This window comes from Corythoichthys intestinalis, chromosome 2, assembly GCF_030265065.1.
Source record: "Corythoichthys intestinalis isolate RoL2023-P3 chromosome 2, ASM3026506v1, whole genome shotgun sequence".
Classification (NCBI taxonomy): Eukaryota; Metazoa; Chordata; class Actinopteri; order Syngnathiformes; family Syngnathidae; genus Corythoichthys; species Corythoichthys intestinalis.
The window spans coordinates 9,102,193-9,124,553 of record NC_080396.1 but is presented as its reverse complement, the minus strand read 5'-3'; the positions used below and the strand labels follow the sequence as shown (position 1 = coordinate 9,124,553).

The 22,361-nt window shown below is 39.4% G+C and overlaps 1 protein-coding gene across 2 annotated transcripts in view; it reads right to left on the bottom strand.

Annotated features, from left to right (window-relative positions):
- Positions 1-907: 907 nt before the first annotated feature.
- LOC130912234 (beta-1,3-galactosyltransferase 1-like) overlaps positions 908-22,361 on the bottom strand; it is a 287,842-nt gene continuing 266,388 nt past the window's right edge. For both annotated transcript variants that reach the window (XM_057830159.1, XM_057830160.1), the window contains one exon: positions 908-3,291. In XM_057830159.1, the coding sequence (XP_057686142.1) occupies positions 2,089-3,075 (987 nt within the window). In that variant the 5' untranslated portion in view covers positions 3,076-3,291 and the 3' untranslated portion in view covers positions 908-2,088. The remainder of the gene's footprint in view (positions 3,292-22,361) is intronic.

Genomic DNA, 22,361 nt, shown 5'->3' with positions numbered 1-22,361 from the left:
AAATTATCGCGTTAACGGGCGGTAATTAATTTTGTAAATTAATCACGTTAAAATATTTGACGCAATTAACGCACATGCCCCGCTCAAACAGATTAAAATGACAGCACAGTGTCATGTGCACTTGTTACTTGTGTTTTTTGTTTCCCTCTGCTGGCGCTTTGGTGCGACTGAATTTATGGGTTTAAGCTAGGAGTGTCAAATGATTAAAAATTTTAATCGAGTTAATTACAGCTTAAAAATTTATTAATCGTAATTAATCGCAATTAATCGCAATTCAAACCATCTATAAAATATGCTATATTTTTCTGTAAATTATTGTTGGAATGGAAAGATAAGACACAAGATGGATATATCCATTCAACATACGGTACATAAGTACTGTATTTCTTTATTATAACAATAAATCAACAAGATGGCATTACCATTATTAACATTCTGTTAAAGCGATCCATGGATAGAAAGACTCGTAGTTCTTAAAAGATAAATGTTAGTACAAGTTATAGAAATTTTGTATTAAAACCCCTCTTAATGTTATCGTTTTAATAAAATTTGTAAAATTTTCAATCAAAAAATAAACTAGTAGCCCGCGATTGTTGATGTTAATAATTACTTACACAATGCTAATGGCTGCTGAAGCCTATAAAATCACTCGCACCCTAGCGCCAGCAGAGGGTGCCAAAACTCCGAAAAACACAAGTACACATTTCACTGTGCTGTCATTTTAATCTGTTTGAGCGAGGCATTCGTGCGTTAATTGCGTCAAATATTTTAACGTGATTAATTTAAAAAATTAATTACCGGCCGTTAACGCGATAATTTTGACAGCCCTAGTTTAAACACAATGAGCATTGTGTAATTATTGACATCAACAATAGCGAGCTACTACTTTATTTTTTTTGATTGAAAATTTTACAAATTTTATTAAAACGATAACATTAAGAGGGGTTTTAATATAAAATTTCTATAACTTGTACTAACATTGATCTTTTAAGAACTACAAGTCTTTCGATCCATGGATCACTTTAACAGAATGTTAATGTTAATGCCATCTTGTTGATTTATTGTTATAATAAACAAATACAGTACTTATGTACAGAGGTGTTGCAAGGGTCCCCGGGGGCCCCAGGCAAAAAGCAACATGGGGCCCTTCGAGCGTGTGCAAGTAAGGGGGATAGTTGGACTTGGAGCAATAGCATATTTAATAAAACTATAATAACGGCTCGGTCTCATAGAGCGCTTTTTAGGACACTCAAAGTGCTTCTACTACATTAGGACATAAAACTACAGTAACACATTCTGCTTTTTTTTTCTTTCATTTGTCGCTTCCAGAAGGATAACTTCTTTTCATTTTGGATATACGCCAATTAAAAAAAGCCAAATCGCCGGTCACTCTCACTCTGAGTCACGTGAGGGAGGTGGGGGGAGGGGTGTATAGAGCGAGTGAAGGGGTCCCTTCAGGGAACTCAGACACAAGGCTTTCACTGCACCGACAAGTGCGACAGTGCAGTAAAGCTGCTTGTGCTAAATCTATTGGGCCTCTGGGGCCCCCTGCTGGCTGCCTAATGGGACGCGACGCCTCTGCTTATGTACAGTATGTTGAATGTATATATCCATCTTGTGTCTTATCTTTCCATTCCAACAATAATTTACAGAAAAATATGGCATATTTTACGGATGGTTTAAATTGCAATTAATTACGATGAATTAATTTTTAAGCTGTGATTAACTCGATTAAAAATTTTAATCGTTTGACAGCCCTAGAATAAACATGTCCATGAAAACGTAGCTACTGATAGTTTATACTTTGGTTGATTAAAGTTCTGCCATTCGAGCCAGTGTGCAAGGCCAGGTTAACTTGAAAACACTTGAAGAGATAAAGAATACAGACAGGCATGTTTGGCCTTGTGCTAGAGAAATTCTCGGCAAACCAATCAGTATTTGGACAAAGCCCTGAACGGTCCGTCGATACTCCCCTTTCAGCGCAGTCGTTTGTGATGTACAGTGTTTGCCAATGTTGGAAAAGCAGGAGATAGAAGGTCAATCAATAAATAGCTCCTCAACTCACAGAGTGAGGCTGCAGGAGCACTGTTAACATTTAAGGTTTTTCTTGCTGGTCATGTCGTTCCATATGCGGTGCATCTCCTCGGGGGAGATCTGGTGGACGGTGACCACTCGGCGGTAGCGGCAGAGGCTGTACGCCATTTTCCAGTGGTTGAAACCGCTGTTTTGGAAGGGGTGGATCCCCAGTTTCCGCAGACACACGCCTACGTACACGTCCTCCAGATGCAGCAGTCTGGTGTGCAGCGAGGTTCGGAAGATGAGCTCGGCTACATCTGCCGAGAACACGTAGCCCGTACCGGAGCAGAACGGAGGGTACTTGCTGTCTGGGTACAAGTCTCTCGGCATGTACCACTTGCTCCGCATGTCTCTGATTGGCCCGCCGTTGATGACGTAACCTGTGAAATATCTCCTCCTGGGCTTGGTGGTAGGCTTTAGGAGGTTGTAGATCAGATTCTCCATATTGACAAAGATGTCACTGTCTGTTTTGAGAACGTATTGGGCTTTAGAGCAATAGGTAGCAACCCAACGCATGCCCATTAACGTCTTGAGCGTCAGGTTGTGGTAGGAGTCGATAAAATCCTCAACCACGATGTCGTGAAAGATCTGGCTCTCCTGCTCCACCATTTGATTAAGGACGGCATCCGTGCTGCGACCCAGCAAGAAGAGCGTGACCACGCGGACATCAGGAAATGTACTTTCGTCCCCCCACGTTTCTCTTATGGCCTGCCGCGCGTCAAACTCCTTGTGAGTGGTGCTTATCAGGATTACCAGAAACGGTGTCTCCGCTTCGCACTTCTTGGCGTCGTTGATGAGGTAGCCGAAGTCATGCGGGTTTAGGGATCGAGCGCGGTAGTTGCCGAGGGTAGCGTTCTTGTTCACCTTGGGTATCTTGCGGATCGGGATGTTCAGTTGGCCCACGTAGGACGTGGATGGGCGGGACACGCTTAGGTACCATAAAGCACTGGCCCAGCAAACTACCGTCAGCAAGTACAAACAGGAAACCTTAGAAGGCATCGCTGTTCACTTTGTTGGGTTGTCCAATAGTGGCAGCATTTGAAAGTCTATGACCAGGCTTTCATGGGAAGTCCTGCCATGTCGAAATAATGGACTTCCTTATGATCCTATTTTGAAATTGAAAAGAAAATCTGAAGATATTTCCCATCATGGTCAACACCTTATCGTGCTCCATCACCTCTCCAAGAGTTGCTTCAGGTTTGTTTGTGACAGGATCTAAAATTGGATGGCAAAAACAAAGTGGTCAATGATAATCAAATTCCCAACAATATCAGAGTGGTCAGTCATAATTAGAGATGTCCCGATCACGTCATTTTCAAAGTATCGGAATCGGCAAAAAAATATCGGCCATGCCTTTTTTAATACTTTTTTTTTTTTTTTTTAATTTAATCGTTTTCTAATTGTATTTAACGTTACAAACATAATATGTTACACTCATCCAGAGTCTTTAGTTTAGGCTTAAGGTAGGGTTATCAAATTTATCCCGATAACGACGGTAATTAATTTTAAAAAAATGTATCACATCAAAATATGTAACGCAATTAACGCATGCGCTGCACGACCCACTCACGCATTGTCGCGCTCAATCTGTAAAGGTGCCGTTTTACCTGTATAGAGAGATAAAAGGCAGCGTATAATGAGTAGAGTGAATTTTGGCAGCCATCGGAGCCTTTTTTAATTGGCTAAAGCCTTACAATTCCTCTTCTACGATTAGAAATATCATGGGAAGCAATGTGGGGAAGCAAGGTAGCAATTGATCTTTTTCTCAACACCTTATGTTATTTCGCAACGCAGAGAAGATATATCAATTGGTAGCACTACGCACAGTCATGGTTCCACTTCCCATCATGCATTTGGGCATGGCTACAGTATCATTTACTGAAAGCTCAACATATACACTAGATGGCAATATTTAGTCACAATGTACAAAGTCACAAGTCTTTCTATCCGTGGATCCCTCTCACAGAAAGAATGTTAATAATGTAAATGCCATCTTGAGGACCAGTAATCTGATTAAAGTTAGTTTCCTTAGTGTCTCTGCGTTACTGTTTTTTCATTGCATCATAACGTATGTAGAAAGAAGAATATTGCAGTCATGTACGACGAGCATTTTGAATAGAAAACGCTAAAATAAAAGGTTCCCGGCACGTGTTACCATGACAACCTCTTAGCTATTTCCTGTTTTGGTCCCGCGTCGCATGTGTTGTGAGACTGGTGGCGTGGGCAAAGGGGGGTGGACATTCGAGCCGAGTGTTGAGACGTTGTGAGGGAATGTTGATCTGTGGATATCCATGAATGAAGGTGAGTATTTTTCCTTCATTCTGGAGGGTGTCAGCAAAAGGTTGGACCCCCTACATGCACGGCTGTTTCGTAGCTTTGCCGTAGCAACGACGGGCAGTCATCTCTCCAAGTTGGCAAGCTTTGTTTACTTCATGTTGTACATTTATGCCGTGAGGTGATGTGTTCGTTTAGCATCTGTGGGATGTGTTGTAAGTCCGATTGAGTGTAAATGCTAAGTTGCCGCTGTGTTTTGTGGCCAAATTGACGGCGTGTGCGTTGAGAGGAGTACTTCTGGGTTATGCACGCGCATCCGCGCCCGCCACCACCTTTGCAATTTTGTGCAGTCAGTTTGCATTGTTTTTACATCGGCTCTGATATGCTGTTAACCATAACCCAAAATTGAGAAGTTTTGACATTAGGCTTAATCTTAGAGTTAGCGGGGTTTAATTGGTCGGTGGAGTTGATTTCAACAAATTCCAAGCAGTTTGTCAGATATTTGTTAGTTTCAGGGCTCCGGAGTGGCTATGCTAGCGCGAAATTCTGATATTCCCCTTTAAATTCAATCATCGGAAAGTCAATTACATGTGATGACATTTTTCTGTTGTCATTCTTATGTTGAGGCGGCAAAGGGAGAAAAATGGGGGAAAAAGTAACTGATAGATTACTTTTAAAGTAACTTAGTTACTTTGATTATGAAGTAATCAGTAAAGTCACTAGATTACTTTTTTTGAGGCGTAATCAGTAATTAAATTACTTTTTCAAGTAATTTGTGACAACACTGTTCCCAACAATAAAAAAAGATGAGCATCAAGCAACGAACTCTTTGAAAAGCAGACCAAAATTGATATGCGCAGCCCAGTCTCTAAGCTTTTGAAGTCTGGCCAGTCTTTTCCACTTCTTGCACTAATGCACTACTTTTGGAAATGACATTTGGGTCATTATCTTGTGCCACTTCAGAGACAACACAGACATAAGCCATTATATTCTTTTTGTAGTGTCACTTATGAGCTTGCATTTTGGAATCACTCACTAACTGAACAAACAAACTGAAACAACCAAAACAAGTCAGAAATAAGAAGAGACAATAACAATTATTCTCAAACTATGTTGAAAGCCAAGAATAAAAATCAGAAAGCCAATGACTACTCGTTATTTCAGTTCTGGTTTTCAAATCAAAAATAGGTTTTGTTATTATTATTTTTTTTGTGTGTGTTTTCAACCAGAAATGATTTAACAAGTCATTAACCGTTTTTGGATTATGGATTCTAAAACACATATGAATGAACGAATGATACACTGATACAGAACCCTAAGCATGGTTTGAAACCCTAGCCTGGGTTCTAAAAAACACTACTTTGGTACCCTAACCCTGGTTTGAAACCCTAATTCAAAACAGTAAACCTAGTTTTAAACTAGGGCTGTCAAACGATTAAAATTTATAATCAAGTTAATCTCAGTTTAAAAATTAATCGTAATTAGGGCTGTCAAAATTATCGCGTTGACGATCGGTAATTAATTTTTTTAATTAATCACGTTAAAATATTTGGCGCACATGCCCCGCTCAAACAGATTAAAATGACAGCTGAGTGCCATGGCCACTTGTTACTTGTGTTTTTTTGGTGTTTATTCGCCCTCTGCTGGCGCTTGGGTGCGACTGATTTTACCACATTGCACCATGAGCAATGTGTAATTATTGACATCAACAATGGCGAGCTACTAGTTTATTTTTTGATTGAAAATTTGACAAATTTTATTAAAACGAAAACATTAAGAGGGGTTTTGATATAAAATATCTGTAACTTGTATTAAATTTTTTATTAAATTTCGATTACATTTTTTATCGTTTGACAGCCCTAATCGTAATTAATCGCAATTCAAACCATCTATAAAATATGCCATATTTTTTCTTAAATTATGGTTGAATGGAAAGATAAGACACAAGACGGATATATACTTTCAACATACTGTACATAAGTACTGTATTTGTTTATTATAACAATGAATCAAGATGGCATTAACATTATTAACATTCTGTTAAAGCGATCCATGGATAGAAAGACTTGTAGTTCTTAATAGAGAAACGTTAGTACAAATTATAGAAATTTTATATGAAAACCCCTCTTAATGTTTTCGTTTGAATAAAATTTGCAAAATTTTCAAACAAAAAAATAAACTAGTATCTCGTCATTGTTGATGTCAATAATTAGACAATGCTCATGGTGCTGAAACCCATAAAATCAGTTGCACCCAGGCGCCAGCAGAGGGCGACAAAAAAAACAAAAAACACAAGTATCAAACGGACATGACACTGTGCTGTCATTTTAATCTGTTTGAGCGGGGCATATGCATTAAATGTGTCAAATATTTTAACCTGATTAATTTAAAAAATTAATTACCGCCCGTTAACGCGATAATTTTGATAGTCTTATTTTAAACCCTTCTATGGAACACCAACGCTTAGTTTGAAACACAAGCCCTATTTGGAAAGCTTATTTTAAAACCCTAGTGTGAATCGGTCAAAGCACATAGGTTGAGTGCATAAGCGGAGTTTAAGGTGGGCCAGGGCCCCCCCGGTGGCCGAAAAGTGTCATTGCCTATATTTGACTTTAAAAATATTGTCTATTAAAGTCAAACAATAAAACAAACAACAAAAACGAATGAAATGAACAAATATACTTTTATAATGGGTCAAAATTATTTTTCAAACAGATCATGTAACTAGCACCTTAGACGGTCATTTTCTTTGCTTAGCCAAAACCACCCAAGGACCGAAGAGGCTAGATGGACGTACGTAATTTTTTTTCAAGCCTAAGCTTTCAGAAGCGACAACAACTAATGAGCAAGAACCAATGATTGAAAATGTGGACCATGAAACACTAGAGACCACCGTCAAAATGGTGAGTGGAGTTTCAATTTGCCCCATCAAAGGCGCTAATTGTACAATAGAGCCACCACCGGTGTCTTGCCAAAGTAGTTACCCCTGTCAAAAATTGTGGGTGCACACACACTCATTAGTTCTGAGCTATGTCGACTTTAAAGCTAGAAAATAACCACAGTTATTTATTTTGGACATAACGTTTATTAAACAGGAGAAACTCCATACATGACTTGAATTACAGTAATAACAGTTATAGGTCATCCTACGAGTGAAACATTGCCTTTTTTTTTCCTTTCTTTTTTTTTTTTTTTAATGGAATTTTATTGTCATCATCATCGGTGTCATTGACAATCATTGCAATTACAAAATGTGATTATGATTTGTCCGAAGGAACCGAAGAAGACGATAAAGGCGGACGAGATAAAGCATATGCTTATCAGTTTCCCGTCCTCCATACAACTAAAGATGCCCATTCAGGCATGGAACATACATCAAAACTGTAAAATAACACAGTCAACAATCTGGGTTTGGCAACTAAGCGTCCAGTCAAGCATCTCGATTAATTTTTGGGCGTACAAGGTTATGACTTTGTCATGTCCCTGACATTTTTGCATCTGTTTGCTGTGGAACCATTTTGTTGTGGCTATGTGTGTGACATGTTATCACAGCTGGTGTGAGTAGCGACTCAAAATGCTTTTCTTATAAGTCTCTTAAAAGGATACATTGCTGAGGTGTACATGGTGGCTACAATTGGCGCACACAAGGTCACTGTAACAGTTTCATCAGACATGAATGTATGAGAAAACCAAACAACATGCTGTACATATTTTATCCCAAGATTAATGTCTCCACAACGAAAACATGCTCATTATTCGTTCTATACAGTATCTTTTCCATATACTCAGTGAACTAGACATTTGAATCAGGAGCTCAGTAGACACAGCAGATAAATATGTTTTTACAATTGGGGATTAGGAGTTCAATTGTAATACATTCAAGGAGATTGTCAATCATAATTACAACACCCCCTCCCCCCTAAGATGCCCGATACTTTGTGTCATGTTATATCCGTGCAATTTAAAGTCAAGTTTTTACGTTCAGTACGTATGTTACGTTATACGACAGAAAAAAAAGTATTTTTTTTGTTTTTTGTTTTTTTTGATGGATGGGCCATGTTTAAAAACCTCGTCGATAACGACATCAGCAAAACACGGAAATCAAGCAAATCAGTGCAGCGCAGTGGCTCCGCCCAGGGGATACAATTTTTGACGGGGGTAACTACATTGGCACGACACCGGCGGGCGTACCATATTTTAATGGATGACAATCTTGGCCAAAACTATACCTGTCCTAAACAGCCTAATTTAATTTTTTAAAATGATGGGAAACAAAAAGCGCTCATTTTTAACTTATTATTATAAATTAGTGATGCACGATAATGCATTTTTCAACCGATACCGATAACCGATAATTTCCTCCTCATTCCAACCGATAACCGATAATGTCAAGCCGATAATTCTATTAAAAGATTTATGTAAAATTTTAAAGTATACACAAGAGAAAATATTACTGTGCAAAAATATAATTTATTGCTCTTTTTTTCAACATAAAGTATGAACAAGTCGTCAATTCAAACATCTAAATAATGACAGATTGTCTGACATTGTGTAATAGTAAACCTTTGGCAACAATTACAGAGTAAATACCTAAGTTACACAAAAATGCGTTTAAAAGTAAGCCATTCCTAACATATATAACATTAATCCGCTGCAAAACACACCTCCTTAAAACTAGTCAGTTTTAAGTGTAAATCTATTGGCAATAAGTGAAATTATCTGCGATCGCTTCAAGTGTATTTCTCTCAGATTTCTTGGAAGAAAAATAGCTAGCTGAAAATAATCTTAACAGCCTTGTTTTAAGCAATACATTATTATACTTAATCCTAAAAAAAAAAAAAACTTGAAGGAAAGATTTTGAATAATATTTGTGGCTACAGAATATTGATTTAAGAATTTGATTATCTACTGTGACTGTAATTGAGCAGACAAATAAGTTAAATAATTTGAAAAGTGATTGCTAATGTTATATGCTTTGTTGCACACTGTGAAAATGATTACCTCAAAAGAGCGAGATGTCATGTACCCATTCTGCAGCGCTTTGTTTACATTTGCGGCTTTCACGACATTTGCGTTACAGCAGCTAAACTGCTACACGGCAGTACTATTTGGACGGAGTTGGAGCTCGCATCCGCGTGCGTGTTGTTTTGTGCCTGAGTTTTATTAAGCCGAAAATAAAGGCAGCGTTACAAAGTCATCTGACCGCTCGTCATTTCACATTCTGAATGCATTATTGACTGGCTGACTTCGTTTTCTCCATGTTTAAATGATCTTATAACCACTGTGCCGTCATGATAAGCTTGCTTACCGGACATCACTTTTTCATGAAGAATGGTGGTCGTATAAACTGCATTATTTCTTTTATCCAGGGCTTTGGTTCTCGGGTCATTAAGGTAAAAAAAAAAAACACGTGTCTTGTCTCGGCGGCGGCGGCAGCTACATTCGTACCGGATAATCCGCCCGCCCCGGCCGGTTCGCCGCGGCGTATTCGGGTCCTGGCTCTGCTCGCACGCCGTGGGGGAACGCTCGAGAAACCGGGGTGTTCGCCGGAGGTCCAGAGGCCGGGGAACCGGGCTTGCCCCGCCCCGCCTATGGCGAGGCGGCGGCGGCCTGCCGGACTGGCCAGAGTGGCGGGCTCCGTCGGAAGACGGCTACTTGCCGACTATCGGTCTCCAGTAGTGCCGGTGTTTAGCCTTAGATGCGAATTTACCACCCGCCTTGGGCTGCATTCCCAAACAGCCCGACTCTGTATCGTCACAAGCCCTGTAGTTTAACTTAGTGTTTACAATAGCTTTAGCATTCCTGCTAGCAGCAGCCTCGTATTTGTTCCAAAATTCTTTATGATGCATTTTTAAATGGCTGCTGGGTTAGTGGTTTTGAATGAGGACGCCTTCTTTCTGCCTCGTGGAACTTATACGGTACATGTTTCGCAGATGGCGAGAGCGTCGTTTTTTTAGTAACAGCCGCCATAATATTCAACTACTTCTTGTCTTGTAACTCCACCTCCTCAACCCCTCCTCCCTCAGGGGCTTCAGAGAGGGGAGGGGTTGAGGAGGCGGTGTGCTGAATTCTTTGGTTGCGCACATTTGGAAGCAAAATCAAGTATATAATTATCGGATTGCATTATCGGTTGAATTTTTTTATTATCTGGATTATCTGTGTGACGTCATAATTGCCATTATCGGCCGATAATTATCGGTGACCGATATTATCGTGTATCTTTATTATAAATACTCTTATAAGTTCATTTGATTGTTGACACTGCATTTTGGGGTCATCAACATGTTGTGCCCCCCCACCCCTAACAGTCAAACTCCGCCTATGGTTGAGTGTTTATTTTTATTCATTGGCTGCCATTGACATTCATTCGTTGCTGCTAACCATCCCAGTCAAAATAGACTGGACGTCCGTCACCATCAAGGGAAACCAATGAATTCAGTAATGATTCAAGCTGAGCGCGTGGTGAACATTCAGGACAAAATCTGGTCCACTGACCATAGCAGTTGAGCTCTGAGTGAAGTAAAAAAACTAGGGCTGTCAAAATTATCGTGTAAACGCGCAGTAATTAATTTTTTAAATTAATCACGTTAAAATATTTGATGCAATTAACGCACATGTCCCGCTCAGAAAGTATTCTGCCTTTTGGTAAGTTTTACAGCAAGGGTTTTTGTGCTGTCCAACAGCGAACTCTTGTGGTCGCTTTGCGACATGGTTTATTGTTTTCTTGCCAGTTCATTATGGCTGCACGATGTCTCGGGCTGATAATGTTGTGCTTATATGATCCTTGGACAAGATTTGTCCGTAAGTATGGTTGTTGTAAAGAATGTACATATTATGTTAGTAAGCGAAATGTTATATTTTTTGTCTGAGACGCTTTTTGTTTATGTTTAGTGAACCTGTATAGCGTGCTAAGCTAACGTTGTTGCTAATGCAATGCTTGTGTACTTTTTGTAGTTTTACAACGGTCTAAAGAGGACAATGGTTTGAGGCCATTTTATTAATAAATCAGATGAAAAAGGAAGAAGTCTAATTATTAAGGCGTCGTTCACTAGCTGTCTAGCTTTGGAAAAAGTAGGCGCTTCGGAGTGAGGACAGCATAGACAAATTTAAATGACAGTAGAGTGAAATGCCCACTACAGTCTTTATGTACCGTATGTTGACTGTATATATCCATCTTGTGTCTTATCTTTCCATTCCAACAATTTATTTTACAGAATACAGGTATATGTATAATTTACAGAAAAATATGGCACATTTTATAGATGGTTTGAATTGCGATTAATTGCGATTAATTACGATTAATTAATTTTTAAGCTGTAATTAACCCGATTAAAAATTTTAATCGTTTGACAGCCCTAAACAAAACATAAAATAGTCCAGCTTCTGAACAAATACATTTGATGGTTTACAATTAAAAACTTCATGAGGCTTGTATTGGCAATACTGGCTGTGTGAAATGTGCTAAGATGCTGCTTGCCTGCGTTGGAATTTGGCGGCAAGATATGTCATCAGCCAAAAGAATTTGCCTTGTCTTTTGGGAGCTGGAAGCTTCTTTTCATTAGGACTCTTCTCCTATTCCACCCCCATTTGTGTCTCTCGCAAGCTCTATTTTGCATCTCTCCTTTTCTCTCTGAAGCATAGTCATCAATCTCTCTGCCCAGCACAATCCATCTCACCATGGCTGCTTTTTCACACCTCTTTCTCTTCTTCTTCCTCCTCCTCATCACCTACTCAGTCACTCACTCATTCTACAAACCCAAGGTGCTTGATCTGTCTTCATGTTTCACTATATATACAGTGGGGCAAATAAGTATTTAGTCAACCACTAATGGTGCAAGTTCTCCCACTTGAAAATATTAGAGAGGCCTGTAATTGTCAACATGAGTAAACCTCAACTATGAGAGACAGAATGTGGAAAAAAAAAAATGAAAATCACATTGTTTGATTTTTAAAGAATTTATTTGCAAATCATGGTGGAAAATAAGTATTTTGTCATTACCAGACGTTCATCTCAAATACTTTGTTATGTACCCGTTGTTGGTAATAACGGAGGCCAAACGTTTTCTGTAACTCTTCACAAGCTTTTCACACACTGTTGCTGGTATTTTGGCCCATTCCTCCATGCAGATCTCCTCTAGAACTGTGATGTTTTGGGGCTGTAGTTGGGCAACACGGACTTTCAACTCCCTCCACAGATTTTCTATGGGGTTGAGATCTGGAGACTGGCTAGACGTTCTGCACTGCCAGACGTGTCCCCCTGCTGAAGCCAGTACACGTCCAGGCCCGTCTGCGGTTCGCTACAGAGCATTTGGATGATCCAGAAGAGGACTGGAAGAATGTGTTATTGTTGCGTCCGCTAGGTTAAACGTGTTTAAATTGTGCCTCACCTGCGATCTTGTCCGGGAAAGGGTTAATTCACTGTCAATTGGGAAAGGGGTGTGGATTCGCATTTAAGCGGAAGCTGGGTCGGCGTGGCTGTCATTCACGTTCACGTTGCCGAAAGAGACACGCACCGCCGGTGAGTTTGTGCTCATTTCCTTGTATTTGTATTATGTATTTGCACCTACTGCATTGTTTTAGATGGCTTGGCGTTTCTTTCACGGCGATCGCTCGATGGCCTTCCAGTTTGTGTGTTACAAGATCCGCTGAGAGTTGACAGTTGACGGCTAGCGCGTTGGTTTAGCGTAGCCACTGAATCAATCTCGCAGCGAATCAACGAGCGGTGCAGGGCACGCAGTGAACCATGGGTAATGTAGTCTCGGGACCCGCTGTATTGGTGCTTTTAATCTAAATGCTTGCGGGAAAAATCTACATTTCCTCATGCTGTTAGCCGCCACCTTTTCAAAGCATTGGACGGCGTTCGTGACTTGAAGTGTCTTAATGATGCAACTATTGCCTAAAGAATAACGATTAAATGGTTAAAAAATGTCAAATGTGATTTTAAAATAATGCATAATATTTGGTTATTGCAATCCGAGCAATTTAATTGTGAATGAATTATATATATTATGCACAGTGTATTATTTATTCATTTATATATAGAGAAGCTTTGTATATATTTGTATTTAGCATTATCTTTATTTGTATATTTATACACACATATACATTCTTTGTTTGCATTTATAGGTTTATAACCTGCTTGGTGTTTGCTATTTACTACTCCAAAAAATCAACAATAAAAACCAACAATATACTGTGAGCACAAGCCGAGTTATCCAGTGTGTTCTCTTTCGGATCCTTTTCGGCGGGGAAAACGCCACAAAAAAAAGCGTAAACGGCCGAACAGTTATGGTCAGATGAAACCAAAATAGAACTTTTTGGTAGACAGGTTCTCGTGTTTGGAGGAGAACGAATACTGAATTACATCCGAAGAATACCATACCCACTGAGAAGCATGGGGGTGGAAACATCATGCTTTAGGGCTGTTTTTCTGCAAAAGGACCAGGACGACTGATCTGTGTAAAGGAAAGAATGAATGGGGCCATGTATCGAGAGATTTTGAATGAATATCTCCTTCCATCAGCAAGGGCATTGAAGATGAGACGTGGCTGGGTCTTTCAGCATGGCAATGATTCCTAACACCCAGCCAGGGCAACAAAGGAGTGGGTTTGTAAGAAGCATTTCAAGGTCCTGGAGTGGCCTAGCCAGTCTTCAGATCTCAACCCCATAGAAAATCTGTGGAGGGAGTTGAAAGTCTGTGTTGCCCAACGACAGCCCCAAAACATCACTGCTCTAGAGGAGATCTGGATCATGATGGGCCAAAATACCAGCAACAGTATATGAAAAGCTTGTGAAGAGTTACAGAAAACGTTTGGCCTCCGTTATTGCCAACAAAGGGTACATAACAAAGTATGGAGATGAACTTTTGGTATCGACCAAATACTTATTTAGCACCATGATTTGCAAATAAATTCTTTAAAAATCAAACAATGTAATTTTCTGTTTTTCTTTTCCACACTCTTTCTCTCATGGTAGAGGTTTACCCATGTTGACAATTACAGGCCTCTCTAACATTTTCAAGTGGGAGATCATGCACAATTTGTGGTTGACTAAATACTTATTTGCCCCACTGTAAGTAATGGAATACTTCTTTTCTAAATGTGCTAGCCTATAGACAGGTCCAACAGTAAATCACTCACATAAGACAATCAGAATGTACACTTCCTGCAATACTTCTTCTGCTTTCCTGATAGAATCAATAAACTGTCATGTCCATCACCTTGACCTTGTTTCCAATCTTCCTGTGTGTAAATCAGTTTTCTTCCTCATCTTTCATTGCTTTCATCCCCCAAAACATATATGCACTAAGCCTTTTAAAGATGGCTCCATTGCTTCATGCTGTCCAGTCACTTTAAGTCAAGTCTTTGATCGAAAATAGAAACATACTTTCAAAAGAACACGGAATCATGATGTTTTATTACCATAAAGGGAACTTGCGCACACACTCAATAAATTATACACCAATTGTGAGAAAATAATCTTGATTTATGTCTACTTATCATCCATTTATGAATGTAAAATAGCAAATATGAAGTCTAAATAAAATGTCATCCTCACGAGAAACTGATTGTTGACTTAAAAGAATCCAAATGCTGGAAGGAAAACATTCAACACAAGACAGTGATTGTGATTGCGGTGCATATTACTTTGTGATCGGCTGATCTGAGACTGTTTCCATGCCAGCAAAGTGTCAAGGCAAAGAAAATAACAGTAGGTGATAAGAAATGCTGCACAAGTGTTTGGAATGTATAAGCCCCCCCATGCCCATCGACAGGATGTCAATTTAGAAATGTCCCACTGTGCTCTGCGGCAGCTGCTCCAATAAGCCTCATGCTGAAGCAAGATGTCACACTGTGATCACTTCAGCAAGCAGTTACTCTTGAAACGCTTGAACATTTTCCAAGATACAAATGATTAATATGATGTCCACTTAGCCATCCATTTTCTATACCGCTTGTCATTTACAGCATACCTGTCCGGTTTCGGCGTAATTTGTACAAGTGAGCACCGATTTTTAAATGTGTACGCCAGAGGTTGCGCTAGACTTTTTCGTTGTCTGTCATTTTGACTGACAGAGTCATAAAAATCCGGTCACAATCTATTTTTACCCGTCACTTAAATTTTTAAAATGATGATAATGACATTGTGGTGACCATTTGTTTGGCATAATTCACCTTCCGTACTTGTGTGTCCATTTGGCCGAGCGCGTTAGCGGCTACGACACAGTCATGTGACAGACACTTAAGAGCCGCGCGCGTTCCGGCTTGAATAGCGAGTTCACGGAGAGCAGCAGAGCTACAGCGGCTGGACACAGCAATTCGAGCTAACAAGACTCTTAACATTGCATACCGCTTCAACATATTCAATAGTATTTGGTTTTCATTCATTTTAAATTAATATTCTGTCCGAACAAGCTTAACAGAGAATCCACACCGTGCCATCACACATCAAGCAGATGAATATGTAACATTTTCTCCCCAGTGACAAAAACAGTTGACTGTGGCCCCAGTAGGTAGGCTACATTATGGAACAATGAAATTAACAGTTCACCTGCTGTGGCCTGAACGGAGTCTTACACCTTCCTCCTGGTGCGCATGGACTTGAATTGCGTGCCCGCTTGTGCAGTCCCTGTTTTTTCACCTCTTTTATCAACACCATCGTCGTTTTGGGGCTTTTTGAAGAAACTTCGGACACTCAGTTGCCTTGACATTTTTCAGAGTAAGGCCAACGACGTCATGCATCAAGAGAGACAATAGCTAATTAATATGCTCACTCGCCACCCTGTGGTCTGGGGTGTGAATTGCAACCTGTCAAAATGACAGGTGGACTTCAGTTTTTTCCGTCACCGTTTTAAAAAATCGGTCAACGACGGAAAATATTCGGTTAACGCGACCCCTGGTGTACGCCTTACGTTCAAAATCTGAACGTTTTTCTTGCATTACGTTTTTTTTCTCTGTTCGGATTTTGTCACCATTTTGGCGACGAGATGATGTGCGTTACTACGTGTTACTACGTAGGTTGAATGACCCGAGAAAAGTTAGAGACACGGAGAAAGAAGAGCGGGAGTGGGGAGTTGTGATGCCGTTGCAAACACGATGCTAGGCTAGGTGGCTCTAATACCGTATTGGCCCGAATATAAGACGGAAGCAAATCCGAAGCAAATGATTATAACAATATATTTGAGAAACAAAGCATGTTATTTTGCTTCATTCAAATCTTAATATCTGAACATTTAAATATTTAAACTAAAGTGCAATCACATTCGTAAATGAATGGCCTCTGGTTTTTGAAATGTAAATAAACCAATCTATTGTGATAAAACAACAAAACGGCAATAACTGCATTAACCATCAAAGTGAAGTCTAACTGTAACTGTAGTCTTTAAACAAATCTGAATAAGGAAAAACATTGCAATAAAATCATGCAAACTGGTTAAAGTTGAGAGTAGCTGAGATTTGTCATGACAGAACATCGCTTCAATGATATCTGGCGCCATCTAGCATCGTGAATGGGTATAATCTCTAGACCACGAATATAAGACGACCCCCTCTTTTTCAGTCTTATTTCAATGCAAAAAAAATCACCGTCTTATATTCGGGCCAATACGGTAATCAAATTCAGACTAGAAAAATCTCCAGAAATGAAACATCACCCATTCAAAGCCATGAGTGGAGAAAACATATTTCCTATCATGAAATTAAAACACTGATATCTCAGTTTTCTGTGATCCATCAATGCCAAATCAAAACTGGTATCGAGGTTGACAGCGGCGCTCCAGGTGAAATATTTTATTTCTTAAGGTGCTCTAAAGACGCCACATGATTAAACACGCCGGTGTGATCATAGGACTTCCCATTGCAAACTCACATTCGTAAATGAATGACTTCTGGTTTTTGAGATGTAAATAAACCAATCTATTGTGATAAAACATCAAAATTGCAATAACTGCATTAACCATCAAATTGAAGTGTAACTGTATCTGTAGTCTTGAAACAAATCTGAATAAGGAAAAACATTGCAATAAAAAAATGCAAACTGGTTAAACTTGAGAGTAGCTGAGATCTGTCATGACAGAACATGGCTTCAATGATATCTGGCGCCATCTAGCGTCGTGAATGGGTATAATGTCTATACCGCGAATATAAGTTGACCCCCTCTTTATTTCAGTGCAAAAAACACCGGCGTGTATCCGGGCCAATACGGTAATACCTAAATGTAGCCAACAGCCAACAAACTACGCCCACATGATGCTACGCTAGATATCACATGTATATGCACTAGATGCGAAATGATATACTTGCCGGTGTTGTTAAACAGCCGCCAACTTAAAGCAGTAGACTTCTCAGAAAGGCTGTGTTGTAGTGAACCTTCCTAGCGAACCTAAGTAACTATTTATCTAAAATACTCCTTAATCGGCAAAATATTTACTTAAACCTATCTTTAAATGATGAAACAGTTTTAAAACTTTCACATGTCAAAAGCAATGCAAAAACGGGAGCAATTTTAACAACTTTAACAATTGATTCACAACATTAAATGACTTCCAAACATAGGTCACCATTTTGTAAGGGCATACATCACTATTTGTAAGACTGCCAACGGCCTCGGGTATGTTACAGTGAAGAAAATAAGTATTTGAACGCCCATTATTTTTTAAGTTCTCATCGTTTTGGTGAGCCTTGTATCGCAAATCGTATCGTATCGTGAGCTACTCAGAGGTTCCCACCCCAAATACATACGGCGGAAAACACAGACAAGACTGGAAAAGCAGTTTGTTCTCTTGCACTCCTCTTTAAAAGAAACTGCTGTATTTTAAGCCAAAACAACTGTTGTCTTTTTTATTTTTTTATTTTTTTCATTTAAACTGTCCTGTTCAGCTGTTTGACACGGAGAACGGAAGTCTAAGTGTCCGGTTGGTCTGAACAGTTTCAATGTTTCACATTGAGAGTATAACATACTCCCATTGTGATCATTCAACATACCTCGTTTATTATGACAAAGCAGCAAAAAGGAAGGGGTTATGGGGGAACAGAAGAAAAGGAACACAAGAGAAAAAAAGAAAAGAAACACAAACAGCAACAAGAAATACATTGAACGTCTACACTAACTACTAATATGTTGGTGCTATCGTCAGCTAGATGTATTTCCTGGCCTGTTGACCAGGGAAAGAGGGAGACGGGGGTGGGAGAGTCTATAAGCTAAGTGATTGAAAGGGGTAGAGTGTACATAAATCAGCTCTGTGATCTGGAACCCAGTAATCGTGTGAATCCCTTGTGAGTGTAAGCCCGTTGGCGACCGACCCTACACCGTCCCATCGCCAACTGACAACTGTTGTGTTTGATAGAACAATATGTCTATATGCTGCCATAGGAGATTCATGGCGCATTAAGCCCCCAAACTATTTTCAATTTGTCCCTTTTACCCTGAAAACTCCCGTTTACAGACGTCGCGCAACCACTTTTGTTTCAACCCAGCCATAAAACGAAGGTAATTATTTATATTTATCATTCAAAATGTCTGTCGTTTTTAGCTTTGAATCATTAATGGATATCTCATATTTCGTTTTAAAAAAAAAAAGACAAAAAAAATTATTCACTCGCATATTTTAAACTTTTAAACAAATTATGTCACAATAAAAAAAATGGCGTCTGTAAAAAAGTCATGAATATCTACCTCATAATTATCGATTAATTGCATTTTTTTATGTTGCTGTCGCATTTTCTCCGTTATGTTAGATGATAAATAATCGATTTAAAAAAAAAAAAAAAAAAAAACAGGAAAAACAAGTTTAAAAGTTTAAAAGGGTAAATACATGAAAAATAAAATCTCGACCACTCCTTGATGTCTGCGATTTCTGCATCGTGACCCTTGTTATATTACAGTGTTTCACCCAAAAAATCCCCCAAAAATCCAGCTGTGGCCATTCACAGCTGTGTCTTGACACTCAGTGATACATGCTGCATGGAATTTTTTGATCGAAAAAAGGTAAGTACGCGATAATATCTCCTTAAAGTCATGGAGTCTGGAATTCTGCTCTCGCGTGCTCTGACCTCCAGATAGGGTTTTGCTGTTTAAAAAACTTTTTTTTTTTTTTTTTTTTTTTTTAAATGCCCTCCTGTTCAAATTTTTTGTTCCCCCAGAAAATTGAGATATGAAGCTTTCCAATGATGTATCACACATGCACATCGGACAATTTTAAAAGTTGGCTAAATTTGGGGTCTCAGAGCGAAACTTCAAGTCACCTGAGTGTTTTCCGCCATACACAATAGCTTGTTGGTGAACAATACCATCTATACGGCAATGTATTACGATGTCTTAAAAGCAACTATAAGACCCACACAGAACATTACGACTTGCAATCACACATTAAAGAAATCAATTATAGATTTAGTCATTATGCCGTGTTGTTTTTCTATTGTCGCTTAGATCAGGTGACCTCAATAAGCCACTGAAAATCTGCGAGGCAACAGCTATAGGAGGCTCTTGTCTCATGTTGCCCCACATAATTGATTGCAGTCATTAGCGCTGCGTGGAGTGACCTTGCTCGATGGGCCGATGGCAGTGCATTCGCATGGGAGACAAAGAGAGAGAGGGGTGTTTTCATAGACTGTGATGTCGATGCCGTTAGGTGCGTGGTGTGTATGCGCATGGAGGACAGAAGCATCGGAGGGTAAATAAATCATGTGGTGAACCCCAGGCTGACATCTTACAGCAGCACTGCTTGATTCAATATTGCAGATTTAATGACTGTCATGGGAGTGCAGAAAAAAACATCACTGGCAGTTTTTATGTGGCTGATTGAATAAAATCAAATGGAATTGCAAAACTTGGTTGAGTAGCCCAAAAAAAAAAAAAAAAAAGAGCGTTACTTAAAAATAATGTGTAATCAGTGGTGGAATGTAATGAAGTAAAAGTACTTGGTTACTGTACTTAACTCATTCACTCCCAGCCATTTTCACCGGAGCAAGGCCCTTCGCTCCCGGCCGTTTTACTGGATTTTGACTGAATTTGCAAGGCCCACAGAAAATTCTTTTCTATTGCTATATAAACATGGAACCCACCAAAAGAAAGATGAGACTCTCTTCTTTCAGCAGAAAAAAAGTTAGTTCATACAGTGGGGCAAATAAGTATTTAGTCAACCACTAATTGTGCAAGTTCTCCCACTTGAAAATATTAGAGAGGCCTGTAATTGTCAACATGGTTAAACCTCAACCATGAGAGACAGAATGAGGGAAAAAACCCAGAAAATCATATTGTTTGATTTTTAATTAATTTATTTGCAAATCATGGTGGAAAATAAGTATTTGGTCAATACCAAAAGTTCATCTCAATTCTTTGTTATGTACCCTTTGTTGGCAATAACGAAGGCCAAATGTTTCTGTAATTCTTCACAAGCTTTTCACACGTTGTTGCTGGTATTTTGGCCCATTACTCCATGCAGATCTCCTCTAGAGCAGTGATGTTTTGGGGCTGTCTTTGGGCAACACAGACTTTCAACTCTCTCCTCACCCCGTGGCGTCAAAATGATAACAAGAACGGGGAGCAAAAATCCCAGAACCACACGGGGGGGGACCTAGTGAATGACTTACAGAGAGCTGGGACCACAGTAACAAAGGCAGTAACACAATGCGCCGCAAGGGACTCAAATCCTGCACTGCCAGACTTGTCCCCCTGCTGAAAAAAATACACGTCCAGGCCCATCTGCGGTTCGCTAGAGAGCATTTGGATGATCCAGAAGAGGACTGGGAGGATGTGTTATGGTCAGATGAAACCAAAATAGAACTTTTTAGTAGAAACACAGGTTCACTTGTTGTATCTGAGGAAAAGATTTTTAACTCTTCACTCCCAGCCATTTTCACCAGAGCAAGGCCCTTCGGTCCCGGCCGTTTTACTGGATTTTGACTGATTTTGCAAGGCCCACAGAAATGTTCTATTTCCATATAAACATGAAACACACCAAAACAAAAGATTGGACTCTCTTCTTTCAGCAGAAAAAGTTAGTTCATATCTTTTTCCATTCTTTACAAATCAGCATTAGAACATAGCTTAGTTTGAGCAAATTTCCCAATTTCTGATGAAAAAAAAGAGAAATCGAGCTTTTTCAAACATAACTTTGACTTTAACACAGCTATTTTTCACTAATGTGACATCCCAAACCTCTGAATAATGTTTTTGTTCTACAAAATAACAAACGACAAGACAAATAGAGATTTTGATCGCAAAGTAACAATTTATTTACACAAAACTAAACTATTAAACTGTTGTACTTTTTGCGCACATAACAATGGGGAATGCTCAGTAATCTGATGAGTCCGGATCAAGATCGGTCTCACTTTTTTCATCATCTTCATCGTTGGTTTCAACCTCGTGCTAAGGAGTGGCGCAACATGAGCTCTGCAGAACGTGTGTGAACCCTGACGCTGTTGTGGACGTCACCGTCTGTCTCATTAAGATAAAGATATTTTTTTTAATCCCTCTTTGACGATGGTTCCGTTTTCTTTTCAAAACACTCCTTCAGTGTCGTTGGCCTTTTTTTTACTGATCGCTCTCCACATTTTTCTCAAATTCTCACGGGTCTTCACAAGATCCCTCCAACTGCCGTTTCCTGACTATTTTTCTTCACTTCCTTTCTTGGCCCGAGATGAGTTCTTACCAAATGCGCTACTGACCTCCAGTGGCTAGTTTTATTTATTATTTATATCCAATAGAGCATCTTTGGGATGTGGTGGAACGGGAGATTCACATCATGGATGTGCAATCAACAAATCTGCACCAACTGTGTGATGCCATCATGTCAATATGGACCAAACATGTATATATATATATATATGTACCTACTAGGGTTGTTCCGATCATGTTTTTTGCTCCCGATCCAATCCCGATCGTTTTAATTTGAGTATCTGCCGATCCCGATATTTCCCGATCCGATTGCTTTTTTTTTTGCTCCCGATTCAATTCCAATCATTCCCGATAATTTTTCCCAATCATATACATTTTGGCAATGCATTAAG